The sequence below is a fragment of the Sus scrofa genome, chromosome 6 (genome assembly GCF_000003025.6).
Source record: "Sus scrofa isolate TJ Tabasco breed Duroc chromosome 6, Sscrofa11.1, whole genome shotgun sequence".
NCBI classification, from domain to species: Eukaryota; Metazoa; Chordata; class Mammalia; order Artiodactyla; family Suidae; genus Sus; species Sus scrofa.
Window position 1 is genome coordinate 135,708,441 of NC_010448.4, and position 20,491 is coordinate 135,728,931.

Below are 20,491 nucleotides of genomic sequence, written 5' to 3' on the forward strand. Positions count from 1 at the left end.
AGGATGACTTATGAGAGACCATTTCTGAATTATTGAATTTATAACAAATTATTGAATTTGTGGTGAATTATTGAATTTACAAATCCTATAGTTTCAGTGTTTCAAATCCCTTGTGAATGAGAATAATTTAGAAAATCATGTGTTCTACTCAAAGTAATTTTGTTCAATCATGTAGATAGATGGTGAGCTCAATAGTTTTGCAGGTAGTAGAAATACCACACTCAGTTGAGATGATGGTTTAGTTAGAGTAAATCGAAGATCCCCCCTCAATTGTTTGGAATTTGTTATTGTTTAAATTTTATTAAAATGTTACTGTTATTCTTGAGAACCAGTTCACTTTACATAGTTCCGTCTTATTGAAAATAAAATCCGTAATAAATCTTGCTCTTCTTTTTCTTCTTTCCTCAGTGCACAGTGCATATGTACACATATGAAAACTGGCTAAATCATCTGATTGTTTTTCTATACCCCTTTCCCTTTTCTTCTTGCAGTGCGGTTAAACTAATGCATATATTATGTCACCATACCTTGTCTAGTTTTTTTCAATGTGTTTATTAATCAGCCAGTGTTCCAGCTAGTAATAATCATGCTACTCTTTTCTTAGGAAATGTAATGAATAACTTCTTCATTAGTCAGTTTTTTGTTTTGTTTTTAATTAAAAATTGTTTATTATAGTTGATTTACAGTATTCTTTTTTTAACTCAATGAATATTTTACATTTATAGTTGTACAACAATCTTCACAATCCAGTTTTAAGCATTTCCATCCCAAATACCCACCCCATCCCCCCCACACATACCAGTCTCCTTTGGAAACCGTAAGTTTTTCAAAGTCTGTGAGTTAGTATCTGTTCCGCAAAGAAGTTCATTGTGTCCTTTATTTAGATTCCACATGTAAGTGATAGCATATGATGTTGGTGTCTCACTGTCTAACTTCTAACTTCACTAAGAATGATAATTGCTAAATCCATCCATGTTGCCACAAATGCCATTATTTCTTTCCTTTTAATGGCTGAGGAATATTCCAGTGAGTATGTGTACCACATCATTTTTATCCACTCCTCTGTTGATGGGCATTCAGGTTGTTTCCATGTCTTGGCTAGGGTGTATAGTGCTGCAGTGAACACTGCAGTACATGTATCTTTTTGAGTCATGGTTTTCTCTGGATAGTTGCCCAGGAGTGGGATTGCTGGATCAAATGGTAAGTCTATTTTTAGTTTTTCTGAGGAATCTGCACACTGTTTTCCATAAAGGTTGCACCAGTTACATTCCCACCAACAGAGCAGTATGGTTGCTTTTTCTCCACACGCTGTCTAGCACTTCTTGTTTGTAGACTTTTTGATGATGGCCATTCTGGCTGGTGTAAGGTGGTAGCTCCTAGTGGATTTGATTTGCCTTTCTCTAATAAGGAGTGATGTTGAACATCTTTTCATGTGTTTTTTGGCCCTCTGTATGTCTTTGTAGAATTGTCTGTTTAGATCTTCTGCCCATTTTGTGATGGGGTTGTTCTGTCTTTTTTTTTTTTTTTGGTATTGAGTTACAGGAGTTATTAATAAATTTTGGAGATTAATCCCTTGTCAGTCACTTCATTGCAGATATTTTCTCCCATTCTGTGGGTTGTCTTTTAGATTTCTTTAGGGTTTCCTTTGTTGTGCAGAAACTTTTAAGTTTAATTAGGTCCCATTTGTTTATTTTTGTTTTTACTGTCATTACTCTAGTAGTTGGATCTGAGAGGATAGTGCTATGGTTTATGTCTGAGAGTATTTGGCCCATGTTTTCCTCTAGGAGTTTTATAGTATCTGGTCTTATATTTAGGTCTTTAATCCATTTTGAGTTTATTTTTATTTATTTTTTATTTATTTATTTATTTTTGTCTTTTTGCCTTTTCTAGGGCTGTTCCCACGGCACGTGGGGTTCCCAGGCTAGGGGTCCAATAGGAGCTGTAGCCGCCAGCCTACGCTAGAGCCACAGCAACATGGGATCTAAGCCGTGTCTGTGACCTACACCACAGCTCAGGGCAACGCCAGATCCTTAACCCACTGAGCGAGGCCAAGGATTGAACCTGCAACCTCATGGTTTCTAGTCATATTCGTTAACCACTGAGCCACAAGGGGAACTCCAAATGTGATTTTATCCTTTTATTTTTATTTTTTGTCTTTTTTTTGCCTTTTCTAGGGCTGCCCCTGTGACATATGGAGGTTCCCAGGCTAGGGGTCTAATTGGAGATGTAGCTGCTGGCCCACACCACAGCCACAGCAACATGGGATCCGAGCCACATCTGCAACTTATACCACAGCTCACGGCAATGCTGGATCCTCAAACCACTGAGCAGGGCCAGGGATCGAACCCACAACCTTATGGTTCCTTAGTTGGATTCGTTAACCACTGAGCCACAATGGGAACTCCGAGTTTATTTTTGTTTATGGTGTTAGGAAGTGTTCTAATTTCATTCTTTTACATGTGGCTGTCTAGTTTTTGCAGCACCACTTATTGAAGAGACTGTCTTTTCTCCATTGTATATTCTTGCCTCCTTTGTCATAGTTTAGTTGATTCTAAGTGAGTGGGTTTAATTCTGGGCTCACTATCCTGTTCCACTGATCTATATTTCTGGGGTTTTTGGCCTATGCCATATGGTTTTAATGACAGAAGCTTTGTGGTATAGTCTGAAGTGAGGGAGCCTGATTACTCCAGCTGCATTTTTCTTTGTCAGGATGGCTTTGTCTATTCTGGGTCTTTTGTGCTTCCAGACAAACTTTAAAATATTTTGTTCGAGTTCTGTGAAAAATGTCCTTGGTAATTTGATAGGGATTACATTGAATCTGTAGATTGCTTGGGTAGAGTGGTCATTTTGATAATATTGATTCTTCAACTCCAGGAGCATGGTATGTCTTTCTATCTGTTTGTGTCATCTTTGATTTCTTTCATCAGCGTCTTACAGTTTTGAGAGTACAGGTCTTTTGTCTCTTGAGGTAGGTTTATTCCTAGGTATTTTATTGTTTTCGATGCAGTGGTAAATGGGATTGTTTCCCTACTTTATCTTTCTGATCTTTTCCTGTTAGTATATAGAAATGCAGTTGATTTTTGTGTTTTAATTTTTTATCCTGCGACTTTGCCAAATTCGTGGATGAGCCCGAACAGTTTTCTGGTAGAGTCTTTAGGATTTTCTAGGTATAGTGTCATGTCATCGGCAAACAGTAATAGTTTTACTTGTTCCTTTTCAACTTAGATTCCTTTTATTTTTTTTCTTCTCTGCTTGCCGTGGCTAGGACTTCCAAAATTACTCCTCAGCAGGAATTCTTTAAGTTTTTCACCATTGGGTATGATGTTGGCTGTGGGTTTGTCACATATGGCCTTTATTATGTTGAAGTAGGTTCCCTCTATGCCTACTTTCTGGAGGGTTTTTATCAGAAATGGATGTTGGATTTTGTCAGAAGCTTTTTCTGCCTCTACTGAGAGGATCCTATAGTTTTTATTGTTCAGTTTGTTAATGTGGTGTATCACACTGATGGATTTGCAGACACTGATGAATCCTTGCATCCCTGGGATAAATTCCACTTGATCATGATGTGCAGTCCCTTTAATGTATTGTTGGATTCGGTTTGCTAGTATTTTGTGGGGGTTTTTGCATCTGTGTTTATCAGTGAAACTGGCCTGTAATTTTCTTTTTTTTTTTGTGGTATCTTTGTCTGGTTTTGGTATCAGGGTGATGGTGGCCTCATGGCTTGAGTTAGGGAGTGTCCCTTCCTCTGCAGCTTTTAGGAAGAGTTCAGAAGGCTAGGTGTTAGCTCTTCTCTAAGTGTTTGATAGAATTCACCCGTGAAGCCATGTAGTGGTGGACTTCTGTTTGTTGGAAGTGTTTTAGTCGCAGTTTCAGTTTCCGTACTTGTGATTGGTCTGTGCGTCTTTTCTCTTTCATCTTGGAAGATTGTCCTTTTCTAAGACTATGTCCATTTCTTCTAGGTTGTCCATTTTATTGGCATGTAGTTGCATGTAGTAGTCTCTTATGATCGTTTGTATTTCTGTGATGTCTGTTGTAACTTCTCCTTTTTCATTTCTACTTTTATTGATTTGAGTCCTCTCTCTTTTTTTCTTGAAGAGTCTGGCTAAGAGTTTATATAAGTTTTGTTGATCTTTTCAGAGAACCAGCTTTGAGTTTCCTTGATATTTTGTATGGTTTTCTTTGTTTCTGTTTCCTCTGTTTCTGCTCTGATGGTTATGATTTCTTTCCTTCTGCTAACTTTGGGTCCTGTCTGTTCTCCGCCTGGTAGCTTTTGGTATAAAGTTAGGTTGTTTATTTGAGCTTTTTTGTTTTTGTTTGCTGAGGTAGGCTTGTGTTGCTGTAAACTTCCCTCTTAGAGCTGCTTTTGCTGCATCCCATAGGTTTTGGATTGTTGTGTCTTTATTGTCATTTGCTTGTAGGTATTTTTAAATTTCCTCTTTGATTTCTTCAGTGATCCTTTGGTTGTTTAGCAGCATGTTGTTTAGTCTCTGCATGTTTGTGTTTTTGCAGTTTTTTCTTGTTGATTTCTAGTTTTCTAGCATTGTGGTTGGAAAAAATCCTTGCTATGATTTCAGTTTTCTTAAATAGGCTGTGGTGTGATTTGTGGCCCAGAATGTGATCTATCCTAGAGAATGTTCTCTGTGTACTTGAGAAGAATTGGGTATTCTTTTTTTTTTTTTTAATGGTACCATCAGTCCTTTATTTTATTTATTTATTTTTGTCGTTTTGCCTTTTCTAGGGCCGCACCTGCAGCATATGGAGGTCTCAGCCTAGGGGTCGAATCAGAGCTGTAGCTGCCGGCCTACACCAGAGCCACAGCAAAGCAGGATCTGAGCCACATCTGCAACCCACACCACAGATCACGGCAACATTGGATCACTAACCCGCTGAAGGAGGCTAGGGATCGAACCTGCAACCTCATGGTTTCTAGTCAGATTTGTTAACCACTGAGCCACGATGGGAACTCCAGAATGGGTATTTTGTTGCTTTTGTATGGAATGTTGTATAAATATCTATTAAATCCATCTGGTTAAATGCATCATTTAAGCGCTATGTCTTCTGGAATAGGATATCTTTTTTGATAGTTTGCAGCTGGCTGTAATTTTTTTGCTTTTACAAGAGAAGGTGAGCTTCAATCCTTCTACCTCACCATCTTAATCCTAATCTCTAGTTGATTTGCAATGTTTTGTCAATTTCTGCTGTACAGCAAAGTGACTCAGTCATACATTTGTATACATTCTTTTTCTCATATTGTCTTCCATCATGTTCTATCACAAGTAATTGGGTATAGTTCCCTGTGCTACACAGCAGGACCCCATTGCTTATCCATTCTTTCTTTTTTTTTTTTTTTGTTAACTTTTTAGGGCCACACTTGCAACATATGGAGGTTCCCAGGCTAGGGGTCAAATTAGAGCTACAGCTGTTGGCTCATACCACACTCATAGCAATGCAGGATGCAAGCTGCATCTGTGACCTGCACCACAGCTCATAGCAACACCAGATCCTCAACCCACTGAGCGAGGCCAAGAATCAAACGTACATCCTCATGGGTACTAGTTTGGGTTTGTTTCCTCTGCTTCACAGTGGGAATTCCTGCTTATCCATTCTGAATGTAATAGTTTGCTTCTGGTAACTCCAAATTTGTAGTCCATTCCACTCCCTTTCTCTCCCCCTAGGCAACCACAAGTCTGCTCTCCATGTCTATGAGTCTGTTTCAGTTTTGTAGATAGGTTCCTCTTTGCTATATTTTAGATTCCACATGTAAGTGATATCATATGGTATTTGTCTTTCTCTTTCTGACTTCACTTAGTATGAGAATCTCTCATTGCATCTATGTTACTGCAAATGGCATTATTTTGTTCTTTTTTGTGGCTTGGAAGTATTCCATTGTGTACATATACATCTTCTTAATCCATTCATCTGGCAATGGACATTTAGGTTGTTTCCATATCTTGGCTGTTGCGAATAGTGCGGCAATGAACAAAGGGGTGCATGTATCTTTTTGGATGAAAGTTTTGTCTAGATATATGCCCAGGAGTGGGATTGCTGAATCATATTGTAGTTCTATTTTTAATTATCTGAGGTACCTTCTTACTGTTTTCCATAGTGGTTGTACCAATTTACATTCCCACTGATAGTGTAGGAGGGTTACCTTTTCTCCACATGCTCTCTAGCATTTCTCTTTTGTAGTGTTTTTTTTTTTTTTTTTAGGAAAGAGACTGCAGGCTTAAGAACACTTCTTTATTAACCATGTGATTCAGGCTTTCTCTCTCTCTCTCTTTTTTTTTTTTTTTGTCTTTTTGTCTTTTTGTCTTTTCTAGGGCCGTTCCCGTGGCATGTGGAGGGTCCCAGGGTAGGGGTCTAATCAGAGCCATAGCCGCTGGCCTACACCAGAGCCACGGCATCGAGGGATCCGAGCTGTGTCTGCGATCTACACCATAGCTCACGGCAATGCCACCAGATCCTTAACCCACTGAGTGATGTCAAGGATCATACACACAACCTCATGGTTCCTAATCGGATTCGTTTTTGCTGTACCACAATGGGAACTCCTCTTCTGCCTATTTTGAATTGGGTTGTATGTTTATTTTAATTTTGAGCTGTATGTGTTGTTTGTATATTTTGCAAATTAAGCCCTTGTTGGTTGCATCATTTGAAACTTATTTTCTCCCATTCTGTAGGTTGTCTTTTTGTTTTTTTATGGTTTCCTTTGCTGTGCAAAAGCTTGTAATTAGATTAGGTCCCATTGGTTTATTTTTGCTTTTGTTTCTGTTGCCTTGAGAGACTTGACCAAGAAAACATTTGCTGTGGTTCATGTTAGAGAATGTTTTGGTTCTGTTCTCTTCCAGGAGTTTTATGGTGTCTTGTCTTACATTTAAGTCTTTAAGCTATTTTAAGTTTATTTTTGTGCATGGTGTGAGGGCGTTTTTAGTTTCATTGATTTACATGCAGTGGTCCAGTCCAGTTCATTAGTCAGTTTTTATTCTGGAAATCATGAAACTTAGAAAAGCTAAAATAATAGTATGATAATTATCTGTATGCACTTCAGCTAAATTTATCATTGTTAACAACTTAACGTTTTATTATTTTGTCCTCTCCCTCTTTCCCTTATCTTTTTTCCCACTCTGCTTAGCTGTTTTAAAGTAGGCTGTAGACTTATCACCTTTATATATCAGTAAATATCTCCAAAAACAAGGACATTCTTCTACATAACTTTAAATACCTTACTATATTCCCACAGTTTGACACTGATACAAACAGTAATATGATATAATATACAATCCATATTAAAAATTTTTCTGTCTGTACCCCCAAGTATCCATTTAACTCCCTGTGGAATCTAATTTCAGATTATGCACTGTTTTTTGTTGTCATTTCTCTGTATCTAATCTTAATCATTGCCTTGTAGACTTTTCCTTAAAGGGTCATATAGTAAATATTTTAGGCTTTGGAATCAATTGCATTTTACAACTACTCCACTCTGTCATTGTAGCTAGAAAGTAGCCATAGACATTTTGTAAAGAAATGAGTATAGTTCAGTTCTAATAAAACTTTATTTATAAAAACAGGCAGGCTGTGGATTGTAGATTCCTGATCTAGAGTAGCTTTCTTCTTTTACAGGGGTGTGTCTTTAATGCCAGTAGTTAATAACTATTTTAAGAATCAGGCCCTTTTTTTTTTTTTTTTTGCTTTTTAGGGCTGTACCTGTAGCATATGGAAGTACCCAGGGTAGGGGTCGATTTGGAGCTGCATCTGCCAACCTATGCCACAGCCATGGCAGTGTGGGATCTGAGCCACATCAGTGACCTACACCACAGCTCACAGCAATGCCAGGTCATTAACCCAGTGAGAAAGGCCAGGGATTGAACCTGCATCCTTTTGAATATTAGTTGAATTCATTTCCATTGCACCACAATGGGTACTCCCCAGGCCAATTTTTTTGGCAAAACGTCTCTCAGTCTAGATTTTAAAAAATGTTTCCTACTTAGTTCTTTAAAATTACAGATGCTGGAGTTCCCTTGTGGCTCATCAGTTTAAGGATCTTGCATTGTCCCTGCTGTGACTTGGGCCACTGTTGTGGCTGGGGTTCGATCCCTGGCGTAGGAACTTCTACATGCTATGGGTGCATCCAAAAAGAAGAAAAAAATGCCATGTAAGCTTTAAGAGTTGTTACCACAATAGTATTGGAAATCTGACTTTTTGATAAAAAATTCTGGGAATTTTTAGTTGGGAATAAAATCTTTCTCATCTCCTCTCCCTCTCTCATTCTGTCTCTTACAGTGTTCATAATATTACTGCCTAGAAATTGGACAATATGATTAAACATCTAGGTTGCTGATAACTTGGTATTCTCTTTCAGACATTAGGATTTTTACCTGTATACTCTTTCATATAAGTGTTTTTAGATTCACAGAAATGAGTAACGAATTCAAGAGGGCTTCAATAATAAAAGGTAGTGAAAATAACTTAGATACAGATTTGACAAGTTTCTATATTTTAGCCAAATGTAATTCCTCTATATAAAAGCTAAAGTTCTCTTTATTTTCTGTTGAACACGTGAAACAAATAAAGTTAACAGTTCTGTGCTGTAGGTAAGCTTGCTGTTTTTAGCATTGGATTCTGCTTTGGAACAAGATAACAAATATTTTTAATAGATTTAATACAAAGATGTCTATGTGGAGAAGCTATAACTATACTTGGATTGATGCAGATGTATATACCTTTTTTTTTTTTTTTTTTCTTTTTACGGCTGCACCTGTCTCATATGGATGTTCCCAGGCTAGGGGTCGAATTGGAGCTGCAGCTATAGGCCTACGCCATAGCCACAGCAACATTGGATTCAGGCTACATCTTTGACCTCCACTGAAGCTTGTGGCAATACCAGATCCTTAAGCTACTGAGCAAGGCCAGGGATCAAACCTGCACCTTCATGGACACAGTGTTGGGTCCTTAGCCCACTTAACCACAATGGGAACTCTTGTCTCCATATTTTTTAGTCTTTCTGTCCTTTTACTTGGTTTAGTGAGTAGCAGAATTGAAAGTACCATGTTTTATTGGAGTTGAAGAGCTTTAGGATTTTTAGTGTTTGGATTTTTCAGTGTCTCTGAATATCTGTAATGATTGAGTGCTGTCCTGCTTTTATTGGTTTTGACTGAGACAAGGTTTTTCTTCATATTGTGCTTTTATCACAATTTGATTCTCATTTGACCCTTTATACCTGATAAAATAAAATAAGTCTGTTTCCTTTTCCTCATAGTTGTAGGTTAAATATTGAAATAGTTTATTGGTCCATTTCTTGGCTAAATATTCTCAGAATCTTTATTCCTCACATCACATTGTGAAATAAATGGTTGGCGCGATCTGTACTTTGGTTTACTTATCTGTGAAATAAGGATAGTGGTACCCGTTTATTATAAGACTTGAGTTATTACCCATTATATAATATATAGTACATATTCAGTAAATGATAGACACTGTTGTTATTTCTTATTACATAGTTTCTCATCCATTTTGTCTAGACAGGTTATGAACCTGTTTATCTTTCAAAGCAGAGCTGAATTCAGTAGAGGATATGATCCATTTAGGGTGTTCACTCCATACTCCTAAAAGTAAACAGATGTAGTGAAAGTCAGTTTAGACTTAGCTTCTGTAACTTATCCAGGAGGGACTTAATACAGCCCATGCTTTCCAATTCAGTTCTAACTTTTAAATGAAGTATCTCTAGCTTGAGAGGAATTTTACCCTTCAGTGTTAGCAGTTTTTACCTTACTTATTAAACATTTCACGGGAGATTAATTTATAAGGGACTACTTGAGGGAAAAAGATAGGTTTTAGTTTGGATGCTGAAGTAGGGTTCTGATAGAGGATGTCATGTTGCAATTACGCCGTGGTTGTGAACTTCAAGATTGTGTTGTTTTACTTTTGAAATTTCTGCCTATTTGCTGACTTCTGGACTTAAAAGTTTCAATATACTTTTTTTTTTTTTTTTTTTGCTTTTTAGGGCCGCACCCACGGCATACGGAGGTTCCCAGGCTAGGGGTCGAATTGGAGCTACAGCTACCGGCCTACACCACAGCCACAGCAAAGCCAGATCCTTAACCCACTGAGCGAGGCCACGGATTGAACCTATGTCCTCATGGATGCTAGTCAGATTTGTTAACTGCTGAGCCATGATGGGAACTCCTCAATATCCTTTTTTTAAATTTACTTTTTAAATTACTCAAATGAATTTATTACATCTATAGTTGTATAATGATCATAACAATCTGATTTCACAGGATTTCCATCCCACAGCCCAAGCACATCCCCCACCCCCCAATATACTTTTGATTACACAGAATATCTGCCCATTCATTTGTTCATTCAAAAAATATTTATTGAGTATCTTTGTGTTGGGAAGTTTGCTGCACATTGGATAAACAAAACAGTGAACTTTCCAAATGTATTTGCCGTTGTGGAGTTTATGGTCTATGGAGAAACAATGAAATTTATTCAGAGCCATAAAGAAAAACTGTGCTTCACTAATACTTTAAAGACCTAATGACTTATTTTGAAGTGAATTTGGAATGCCTTGTTTTTTATTCTTTTTGCAAAAATGTATTTGAGCATTCAGGGCTTTGGGGCTCACATGTTTCCATATGTGTCTTGATATTTGAAATTAGACATTAGTTAGAGATACAAGAAAATTTGAACCAGGGAGAGAGAGAAAGAAAGAGAGAGAAAGGGCAGGGAGAGAGGGAGGGAATATGTACAGGTAGTAGATTTGTGTGGGTAAAATTATATGTTAGCTGTGCTAAATAGATTGTTATAGGCAAGGAAGTAAAAAATATATGTCATTTCATCTGTAAAAATGTTTAATCTGTAAGAATTGACAGGAAACTAAACTTCCTCTAGAATGGAGGTATAACAGAAAAAGCAAAAGAGAATCATGACAAGTAAGATCATGTCTAAATTAAAATTATTGACAGTTCTTATAACTCTGGTCAAGAAAATGTGTCTCTGATTTCTTATTCCAGCAGAGTACAACAGAGGGGCTGAATTTGGTGATCCCTCCTGGTGCTAAAAATCTTATGATTTTAACAAAAAAATTTTTTTTAGCTCTTTCTTAATGTCTCTGATTGCCTGGAAGTCGAGATGCTTTCTCAATTTCTATACCAGTTTAGGTTCAAGAATTAAAAACTTAAGATGTGGGGATAAGGCTTTTGCTTTCTCTAACTGATATTTTCTGACTAGGTACTTCATAACTCAGGAAGACCTCATTTATTCCCAGTAATGTGTTTTACTAAACTCTTTCAGGTAACTTTACAAAGACTGAGTGACTTAATAGTAGATCATGGCTTGAACTCAGTTTTTATTTATTGTTGTTACTAGAAAATTTTAATGAGGACTTTTTTTTTTTTTTGTCTCTAGTTATCAGAGACTGTTGCAGACAATTGCTGTCCTTGAGGCTCAGCGTTCTCAAGCAGTCCAAGACCTTGAAAGTTTAGGCAGACATCAGAGAGAAGCACTAAAAAATCCCATTGGATTTGTGGAAAAACTCCAGAAAAAGGTATATACTGAGTACTTTTTAAGATTAATTGAGATACAGTGATAATAACTTGGTTTATTTGTTTTTATATGAATATATATTTTTTAATGTTTAATTTTTTTCCGTTTTGTAATTAACCATATTATGGATGGCAGGATACTGTCTTCCTTCACCCCTACCAAACAGGCAATAAGATATACCCCAGTGAAAACAATAGTCACTTTAATTGGATATTTGTATAGGAACTTGATGTCTTGCTCCTTGCCATTTTTTACAATCTTTTTCTGTTACTTTTTTCCTTCCTCATCTTAAGGATGTTTTCTTTCTAATGCTTTCAGGACTTCCGTATTAGTGAAACTAAAAGAAAAAGTACTTTAGCATTTATTAACTGCTTTAGTTGGGAGTTACTTTTGTAACTCTTCACATATTGAAATAAAAAACAATGGTGATACAAACAGAAATTCTATTTTAAATGTCTTTAAGGTTATGCTTGCCCAGTCTATGAGAATGAAGTATAAATTTTACTCAATTTTGAAATGTCCTTTTATTTTAGTGTAAAAACTCTTTATAATTTTCTTTTTTCCTTAAAACTGAACTTTCATATTTAGCAGTTAACCATTTGAAAGTGATTCAAGTTTTTATAATTTTCTTAGTATGTAAACATGAAGATAATATATGTGTGTATTTTTGCCATAGTATGTGTATTGAATTAGGGACACATTAATTATTCAGCAAATTTAAAAGTTATAATATTAATCGGCATTGTATGAAAAAATTAAAACTGAAGAACTATGAAAAAAATCTTTTTCACCTTAAAAAAACAAAAATTTACCCTGTATAGTATGAAAAGTGTAGTTATTACTTACTGGTTTTTAATGAGTCACAAAAGTGGTCTACCAGATGTTGAGAGAATAGTCCTGAGAATTTCATTTTTTTTAATATAATTATTATTGGGATTTGGATTCTTCTAGTTATATTAGCACCACGCTCTAACCAACTGAGCTAACTGGCCTGTGTGTTCTTCTAGTTATATTATCCACTTGGCAGATACTCCTTTTTCTCCATGCTTTTAGAACATTGACTATCTTAATGGATGTAGAATCTATATATTGATTTATTAAAACTTGTAAAGTTTTAAAACCTCTTTGTGCCCTTTTGGTTACATTGGGCCCATTTAGGCTGCTTATTAATTATGTGTTGCTGTATTAAACAGTTTTCTGATGCAAAAAAATGTAATACTTACAGTGTTTACTTATAATGGATTCAGCTAAAACCCCTCATGGTATTCTAACATTAATCTCATTTTATTTATTTTCTTGGGTGGGCAAAAAGTTGCAATTATTCACATTTACTAGCTGTGTATGTGGTTGGTTTTTTGCTAGTTTTCCATTTCTATGTTTAGTTTTGAACTGAATTTCTTTTCATTTTTATCTCAGAAACAGAAATGTGATATTGACCATCTTAAGAATTTTTTCAAAAATAATGCAGATGTATATTAAATCCCAGATACTTTGGTAATCACGAAAGACTTACGTTCCTTGGAAAGAAAATTTTCTGCTGGATTTAGTTTAGAAGTTTGGTTCTTCTCTTTTTCTGTGTTTGTACATTTATGTATTCGTAATTTGCCTATTTTGGGGGTTTGGGGCTGTGCCTGCAGCACATGGAAGTTCCTAGGCTGGTGATTGAACCTGCGCCACAGCAGCAAACCAAGACACGGCAGTGATGACACTGGATCCTTAATCTGCTGAGCCACCAGGGAACCCCGATTTGCCTATTTTCTCTAGGTTTACCATAGTAGTTATTGATATGTGATCTCTTTGTTTTACTGGACATCTAAAAACTCCTAATTAAAATTAAGGAAACTTGGATTGTATATGGGTGTATAGAATGCAGGGAACATTTATCACTTGCTAACTTTCTTTGATATTACCATCATTCCTTTAAAAGACACTCTATTCTAATTTTTCAAAAGCTGAACCTTAGACTACTATATACTGTTATGATGATGCTGATAATGTAATATGTCACAAGCAAAATAAAAATTAAGAATTCTGTATCACAGAGTCGATTTTGCTTGCCAGCTTTGTAATTTCTTTTTTTTTTTTTTTTTGGTCTTTTTTTCTATTTCTTGGGCCGCTCCTGCGGCATATGGAGGTTCCCAGGCTAGGGGTCTAATCGGAGCTGTGGCCGCCAGCCTACGCCAGAGCCACAGCAACGCAGGATCCGAGCCACGTCTGCAACCTATACCACAGCTTACAGCAACGCCGGATCGTTAACCCACTGAGCAAGGCCAGGGACCGAACCCGCAACCTCATGGTTCCTAGTCGGATTTGTTAACCACTGCGCCACGACGGGAACTCCTGTAATTTCTGACTTGATCTTTTTCTCAGTGTTTTATTATGAAAAAGGTTAGTACAAAAAATGTTGAAAGTTTCTATGTAGTTAACACACACACACACACATATATATCCCCTAGATTCTGCAGTTAACATTTTACTGTATTTGTTTTATTCTATGTCTTAAATCCTGCCATCCATCATTACATCTTATTTAAATGTGGAATTCATTTCATGCATTCCAAAGTTGCAAACATATATACTTCACACAAAGACATTTCAGATGCATATCGTTAACTAAAATTATTTTTAAAACTTTTTTAGGTGAAATTTACAAACAATGACATTCACAAATCCTAATTTTACCATTATATGAGTTCTGACAAATACATCCATCTATGTAATCCAAATCCCTATCAAAGATTGTCTTGGCACAGTGGAAACGAATCCGACTAGGAACCATGAAGTTGTGGGTTCAATCCCTGGCCTCGTTCAGTGGGTTAGGGATCTGGTGTTGCCATGAGCTATGGTGTAGGTCGAAGACACGGCTTGCATCTGGCGTTGCTGTGGCTCTGATGTAGGCCAGCAGCAACAGCTCCAGTTCGACCCCCAGCCTGGGAACCTCCACATGCTGTAGGTGCAGCCCTAAAAAAACAAAAGACAGAAAAAAAAAAAGAAAAGAAAAAGAAAAGATTGATCGTAGGCGTTCTGTTGTGGCTCAGTAGATTAAGAACTTGACATAGTCTCTGTGAGGATGCGGTTTCAGTCCCTGGCCTCACTCAGTGGGTTAAGGACTCGGCTTTGCCATAGGCCGCAGCATAGGTCACAGATGTGGCTCAAATCTGGTGTTGCCAAGTCTGTGGCATAAGCCACAGCTGCAGCTCCGATTTGTCCCCTAGTCTGGGAACTTCCACATGCCACAGGTGTAGCCATAAAAAAAACAAACAAAAAAAAGGCGTTCCTGTCATGGCGAAGTGGTTAACGAATCCAACTAGGAACCATGAGGTTGCGGGTCGATCCCTGGCCTTGCTCAGTGGGTTAAGGATCTGGCGTTGCTGTGAGCTGTGGTGTAGGTTGCAGACATGGCTCATATCCCACGTTGCCGGGAATCTCCATATGCCGCGGAAGCAGCCCTAGAAGAGGCAAAAAGACAAAAACAAAACAAAACAAAAGAAACACAAAGATTGATCATAGTCACCTGGTTTGAGTAATTATGACAATTAATAACTTCTATGAAGGTGGTTGGCAGAGTAACTGAATTCCAAGATGTAGTTTTGATTCTCAGTGTCATAAGTTTTTTGTACACGTGCTAAGAGTTACATAGTGTGAAGATAATTACTTGTTTTATGGATAAATCAGGAACACGAGGGTGCATTTAAAATGAATTCTGTATGTCAAATTATATTCTATTTCAGTCAAACACATTTCATGTGCTATTCTTAAGTGATAAGAACCTTTCTTTGTTATTTCTGTTTAAAGTGTATTAGTGATAAAATACATAAAATTAGTATGAATATATATTTCAGCTTTAGAGCTCTGTCTAAAAGTAGTGCTTATGTTTTAAGTTCATTTCTCCTTTACTTGGCTATCATCTCTACCACTTATTGTTTAGACGATATCACCTTAATTTTATTGGCTTTTGGCTTCAGACAGTGAATAGAAACACCCAGTTGATGATGATTTAGATTTGGAGTCATCTGAAAATTTGAGTGTAGTTGACAGTTTCTTGAATCATATTTAGACTGACACTTTCTTATTTTTTTTCCCCAGGCCGATATAGGGCTTCCATATCCACAGAGAGTTGTTCAATTGCCTGAGATTGTATGGGACCAATATACCAATAGCCTCGGGAACTTTGAAAGAGAATTTAAAAATCGTAAAAGACATACTAGGAGAGTTAAGCTAGTTTTTGATAAAGGTAAGAAATTACGTGCTAATAATTTAAGTAGAGAAATACCTGGCAAAATCTTTAATAATCCTATACATGGTCTTCTTTTTAGTAGGTTTACCTGCTAGACCAAAAAGTCCTCTAGATTCTAGGAAAGATGGCGAGTCCCTTTCATACTCTATGTTGCCTTTGAGTGATGGTCCAGAAGGCTCGAATAGTCGTCCTCAGGTAAGCAGTACAAAGTGTTGGAATAGGCAGAACATTTTAACATTTTGCTGGTTTGTAGAGTTGTTGTGAGGATTATAATGAATAGTACATGTATATACCTACTTCAGTGCCTGACATACTATAATATTTACTCTAAAAATGAGAGTTCTTTGTGTATAGTGGAATGCAGCCAGGATTTGAATTCTGGCTTTGTTGCTGTTAGAGGAACCTTGATAAACATGTGGGTTCAGAATGAAAAAGTAACATTTCCTTTTCTTTAAAATGAAAAATCTATATCACAGGATTGCTAGAAGTATAAAACCAAATGAAGTAAAGGAATGTGAAACATTTTGTAAATAGTAAATGATGTATACATTAAAAAATAAATTTACTAACACTTTGAAATTAATAAAAAATTCCATAATTTCTGTGTTATTTGGCTAAATCAAAGGGTAGTCTTTTGTTTTTTTTCTCTCTGACAAAAAGCTTTGTTTTATATGCAGATGATAAGAGGACGCCTGTGTGATGATACCAAGCCTGAAACATTTAACCAGCTGTGGACTGTTGAAGAACAGGTAATAGATATTTATAAATTTTGTAGGTTAAAAAGTAATATACAGTTAAAACTAGAGTAAGCCTTATGAATAAAGTTGTGTATTATTGTATCTAATTCCTTTTAGCCATGAATTTAAAATATTTAAACATTTCTTTTTGCTCACTTCAAGAATTTTGGATTCTGGAATATATGAATTCTGTTTGGGGGATGAATTTTAAAGACGGAACATGGGTTTGGGGAAGGGGGTGGTTGAAAAAATAGTGAAACAGAAGTTCCTGTTGTGGCTCAGTGGTAACAAACCCAGCTAGCATCCATGAGGACTCAGGTTTGATCCCTGGCCTTGCTCATTGGGTTAAAAATCCCTCATTCCTGTGAGCTGTGGTTTAGGTTGCAGACATGGCTTGGATCCCACATTGCTGTGGCTGTGGTGTAGGCCAGCAGCTACAGCTCCAATTCAACCTGGAAACTTCCATATGCCGCGGGTGCGGCCCTAAAAAGACAAAAAAAAAGAAGAAGAAGAAAGTAGTGAAACAGGAGTTCCCGTCGTGGTGCAGTGGTTAACGAATCCGACTAGGAACCATGAGGTTGCGGGTTCGGTCCCTGCCCTTGCTCAGTGGGTTAAGGATCCGGCGTTGCCGTGAGCTGTGGTGTAGGTTGCAGACGTGGCTCGGATCCCGCGTTGCTGTGGCTCTGGCGTAGGCCGGTGGCTACAGCTCCGATTCAACCCCTAGCCTGGGAACCTCCATATGCCGCGGGAGCGGCCCAAGAAATAGCAACAACAACAACAACAAAAAGACAAAAGACAAAAAAAAAAAAAAAAAAAAAGAAAGTAGTGAAACAGATGTAATAAAGTTTTTGTAGTGCAGCTTTGGGAGACAGAAAAACCTGGGGCCAAGTAAAGTGAATTCTTGTTTTTGTTTGGAGGGGACACAAAGCCAAGGTCAGATGTTGTCTTACATTTTGGCATACAGCTAGGACTGTTAGTGGGTAGGGTTTGAGACACATCTCTGTCTCATAGGAGGTTAACTGCGCAGCTGTAATGTGTTAAGCAGTTTATAAAAAGCTTTAGGAACTGACTTTATTTCAAACATACAGACTTGTCTGCATCTTTAGTACTATAGGAGAATTTAGGAGATAGGTCAGAATATTAAAATGAAATATTTGAATAAAGGACCACACCAAGGAGGAAAAAGATCACTCACAGTATTATTTCTAAATTCAAATGGTTTTTTCAGATCCATAGTGGGAAGTCTAAACAAGAGAAAGAAAATGTAGTCAGCGGAAATCACTAAGATGTGTAAAATATTAGTTAACTAATTAATTTTTTGGTGAGGGGTGGTTTCTTTTTACTGACGTGAACAGAAAATCTTTATAGGTTTTATTCTCTAATGTCATGTTCCCTGTGAAGTCTTAAATTCCTTATTAGAAATTTTTCCTACTATGAGGATTTCTAGTTGACCTAACCCCCAAAGTTGGAGAGGGGAGTATTATAGTTTAAGATGAAAGGTGAATATATTTAATTAGGAACTCAGTATTAAACTTTCTTAAATTTGGTCTTTGGTTTGGCTTAGAAAAAGCTTGAACAACTACTCCTGAAATACCCTCCTGAAGAAGTAGAATCTCGACGCTGGCAGAAGATAGCAGATGAACTGGGTAATAGGACAGCAAAACAGGTAATTGAGGAGAAAGCCCCATATTATTGGCATGTTTTTGATGGTTCTTATTTTATGAAGTTTCTTTTTAAATGCAGCTGAAGTCAGCAGATATACCTGTCATATTTAGCTGCAGAGTGCCATAGTATTTGGAGTTTTAAAAAATAATATTGTGTATTTTTGTGTAGATCTTAGAAACAACTTGAGGTAATTCTCCCTTGTATTATTACTACATGCTAAAACGCAAAAATGTAATGGACTTAGTGTCTCTTGAATGTTTAATGAGTACACCAGTTACGTGGTGTTTGGTTAGACTATACCAATAGATTGGTCAGTATTTCCTGGTTGTCTTTCTAAAAAAAAAAAAAAACCAAAAAACTGTTTTCTCCTTCCCATTCCCATTGATATTAATAGATGTGTTTTTATGGTACAAGCAGAGTGTTCACAAGTTGAAAATGTGTTTAGCTTTGGAATCAAATTTAGTTTATTTTAACAAATTTTTGGTCTAGATTTAAAAATTACATGTCTTTGGTGGCAATTTAAAATTATGTCTAAATTTGTGATAAATTTTAAGTTAGTATTCATTAAGATATGAATGTGGAAGTTCCCATCGTGGCTCAGAGGTTAACGAACCCGACAAGCATCCATGAGGACACGGGTTTGATCCCTGGCCTCGCTCAGTGGGTTAAGGATCCGGTGTTGCTGTGAGTTGTGGTGTAGGTCGCAGACATGGCTCGGATCCCGAGTTGCTGTGGCTCTGGCATAGGCTGGCAGCTACAGCTCTGATTCGACCCCTAGCCTGGGAACCTCCATATGCCGAGGGTACAGTCCTAAAAAGACCAAAAAAAAAAAGACGCAAATGTATGTTTTAACTTTTAAAAACTATCTGGTATTGCATGTCTTGTCATTTATCATGTTAAAAGGCCTGTCATGTTTCCTTAGGTTGCCAGCCGAGTGCAGAAGTATTTCATAAAACTAACTAAAGCTGGCATTCCAGTCCCAGGCAGAACACCAAACTTATATATATACTCCAAAAAGGTAAAAGGAAACAGTAAACCTTAGATCTTAAACTCATCAAAGTCACAATTACTGTGTAAAAGTTTATGTTTTTATCAGAACAGATTTCTTTTATTTTTAAAATGTCACTCTATGCATTTTGTTATATAGGGCATAAATACATGGTAGGAGCTTCAGTGATGATTATTCATTATTTTCTTAAGAGTAAGGTTAGCTTAGGAGAATGAGTACCATTTGAAAGATTTTCGATTGAACGTGTTTCAGAAGGGCCTTTGTGATGCTGAAATTTTTAGGATTTTGATTCTTTAATAAACACAGTCTGTTTTATAGATATGCTCTGTATCCCAAAATAGCAGTGTTTGTTAAGCTATTTAATCCTCACTACAATGCTAGAAGTAGAGGCAGTATCACCTTCACTTTACTCATGATAATATTAATGGCTATTATTCTTACTGTTGAATGCTCTCCAGTAGGTACTGTTCTGTAACCTTCTTAGAGATGAGAAAATTAAGTACATTGTGTAAATTTGTCTAGTCACATATCTAGTAAGTCTGGGAACCATTGATCTGATTGTGCTCTCAAGCCTTTTCCACTATTCTCTGCTGTTCCATACAGTGAAAAAGCTACTGCTCCTCTCCTACATAGAACGCTGCATCAAATTGTAGCTGGTTTTTTGCTTTAATTGCATGAAAAAAAGCGCATGATTGGCCTTCTTCTATTTCCTTAACCATTCTGATACTTCTGCTCCCTGACAACTGCCATCCTTCACATAACAAAAAGCTAAGGGTGTATTTAATGATGTTATCCTTCCTTACTGAAGCTATTGTACATATTTTACATTGAGAATATTGTCTGTGTAGCTCCATGTTTTACAAGTTTTGTTTTTATTCTTTTTACCAAGCTTTTGAAACTTATTGTGTCATTTGTTTTCAATATTTTGGATATTCCCCCCCCCCAGATACAGTATTATCTATATTGGATATATAGAGTTCATGCTACAACTTTGAAATGTTGGAAATTTGATAACCAACATTGAACTTAACACTCTAATTTTCTTAATTTCTGTGTTACCTTTAGATGTGTTGTGCACCTGTTATTTTCACCACTAAGACTAGATGATGATAATGAAGGAATCCTTAAGAAATCTAATGTGCTCCCTCCTTTGTGTACTCTGAATTTTAAGTTAATAGACATTTTGTCTGGAAAGGTCTAGCCCAGTCATAGATATAGTGATTCCTTGCCGTAGTTAGAGTTTGAATTTTGAAATGAAATGATGGTTCTCCATGTAGCTGAGGTTATTCTCTGTGG

At 36.8% G+C, this 20,491-nt stretch overlaps 1 protein-coding gene across 10 annotated transcripts in view; it reads left to right on the top strand.

Annotated features, from left to right (window-relative positions):
• Positions 1-20,491, top strand: part of ZZZ3 (zinc finger ZZ-type containing 3) — a 140,308-nt gene that overhangs the window by 102,729 nt on the left and 17,088 nt on the right. For 8 of the 10 annotated variants that reach the window (XM_013996152.2, XM_005653415.3, XM_013996149.2 and 5 more), the window contains 6 exons: positions 11,410-11,548; positions 15,634-15,781; positions 15,864-15,979; positions 16,462-16,533; positions 18,086-18,187; positions 19,109-19,204. In XM_013996152.2, the coding sequence (XP_013851606.1) occupies positions 11,410-11,548; positions 15,634-15,781; positions 15,864-15,979; positions 16,462-16,533; positions 18,086-18,187; positions 19,109-19,204 (673 nt within the window). The remainder of the gene's footprint in view (positions 1-11,409; positions 11,549-15,633; positions 15,782-15,863; positions 15,980-16,461; positions 16,534-18,085; positions 18,188-19,108; positions 19,205-20,491) is intronic. The other 2 variants (XM_013996150.2, XM_021096458.1) reach the window with 1 other exon arrangement.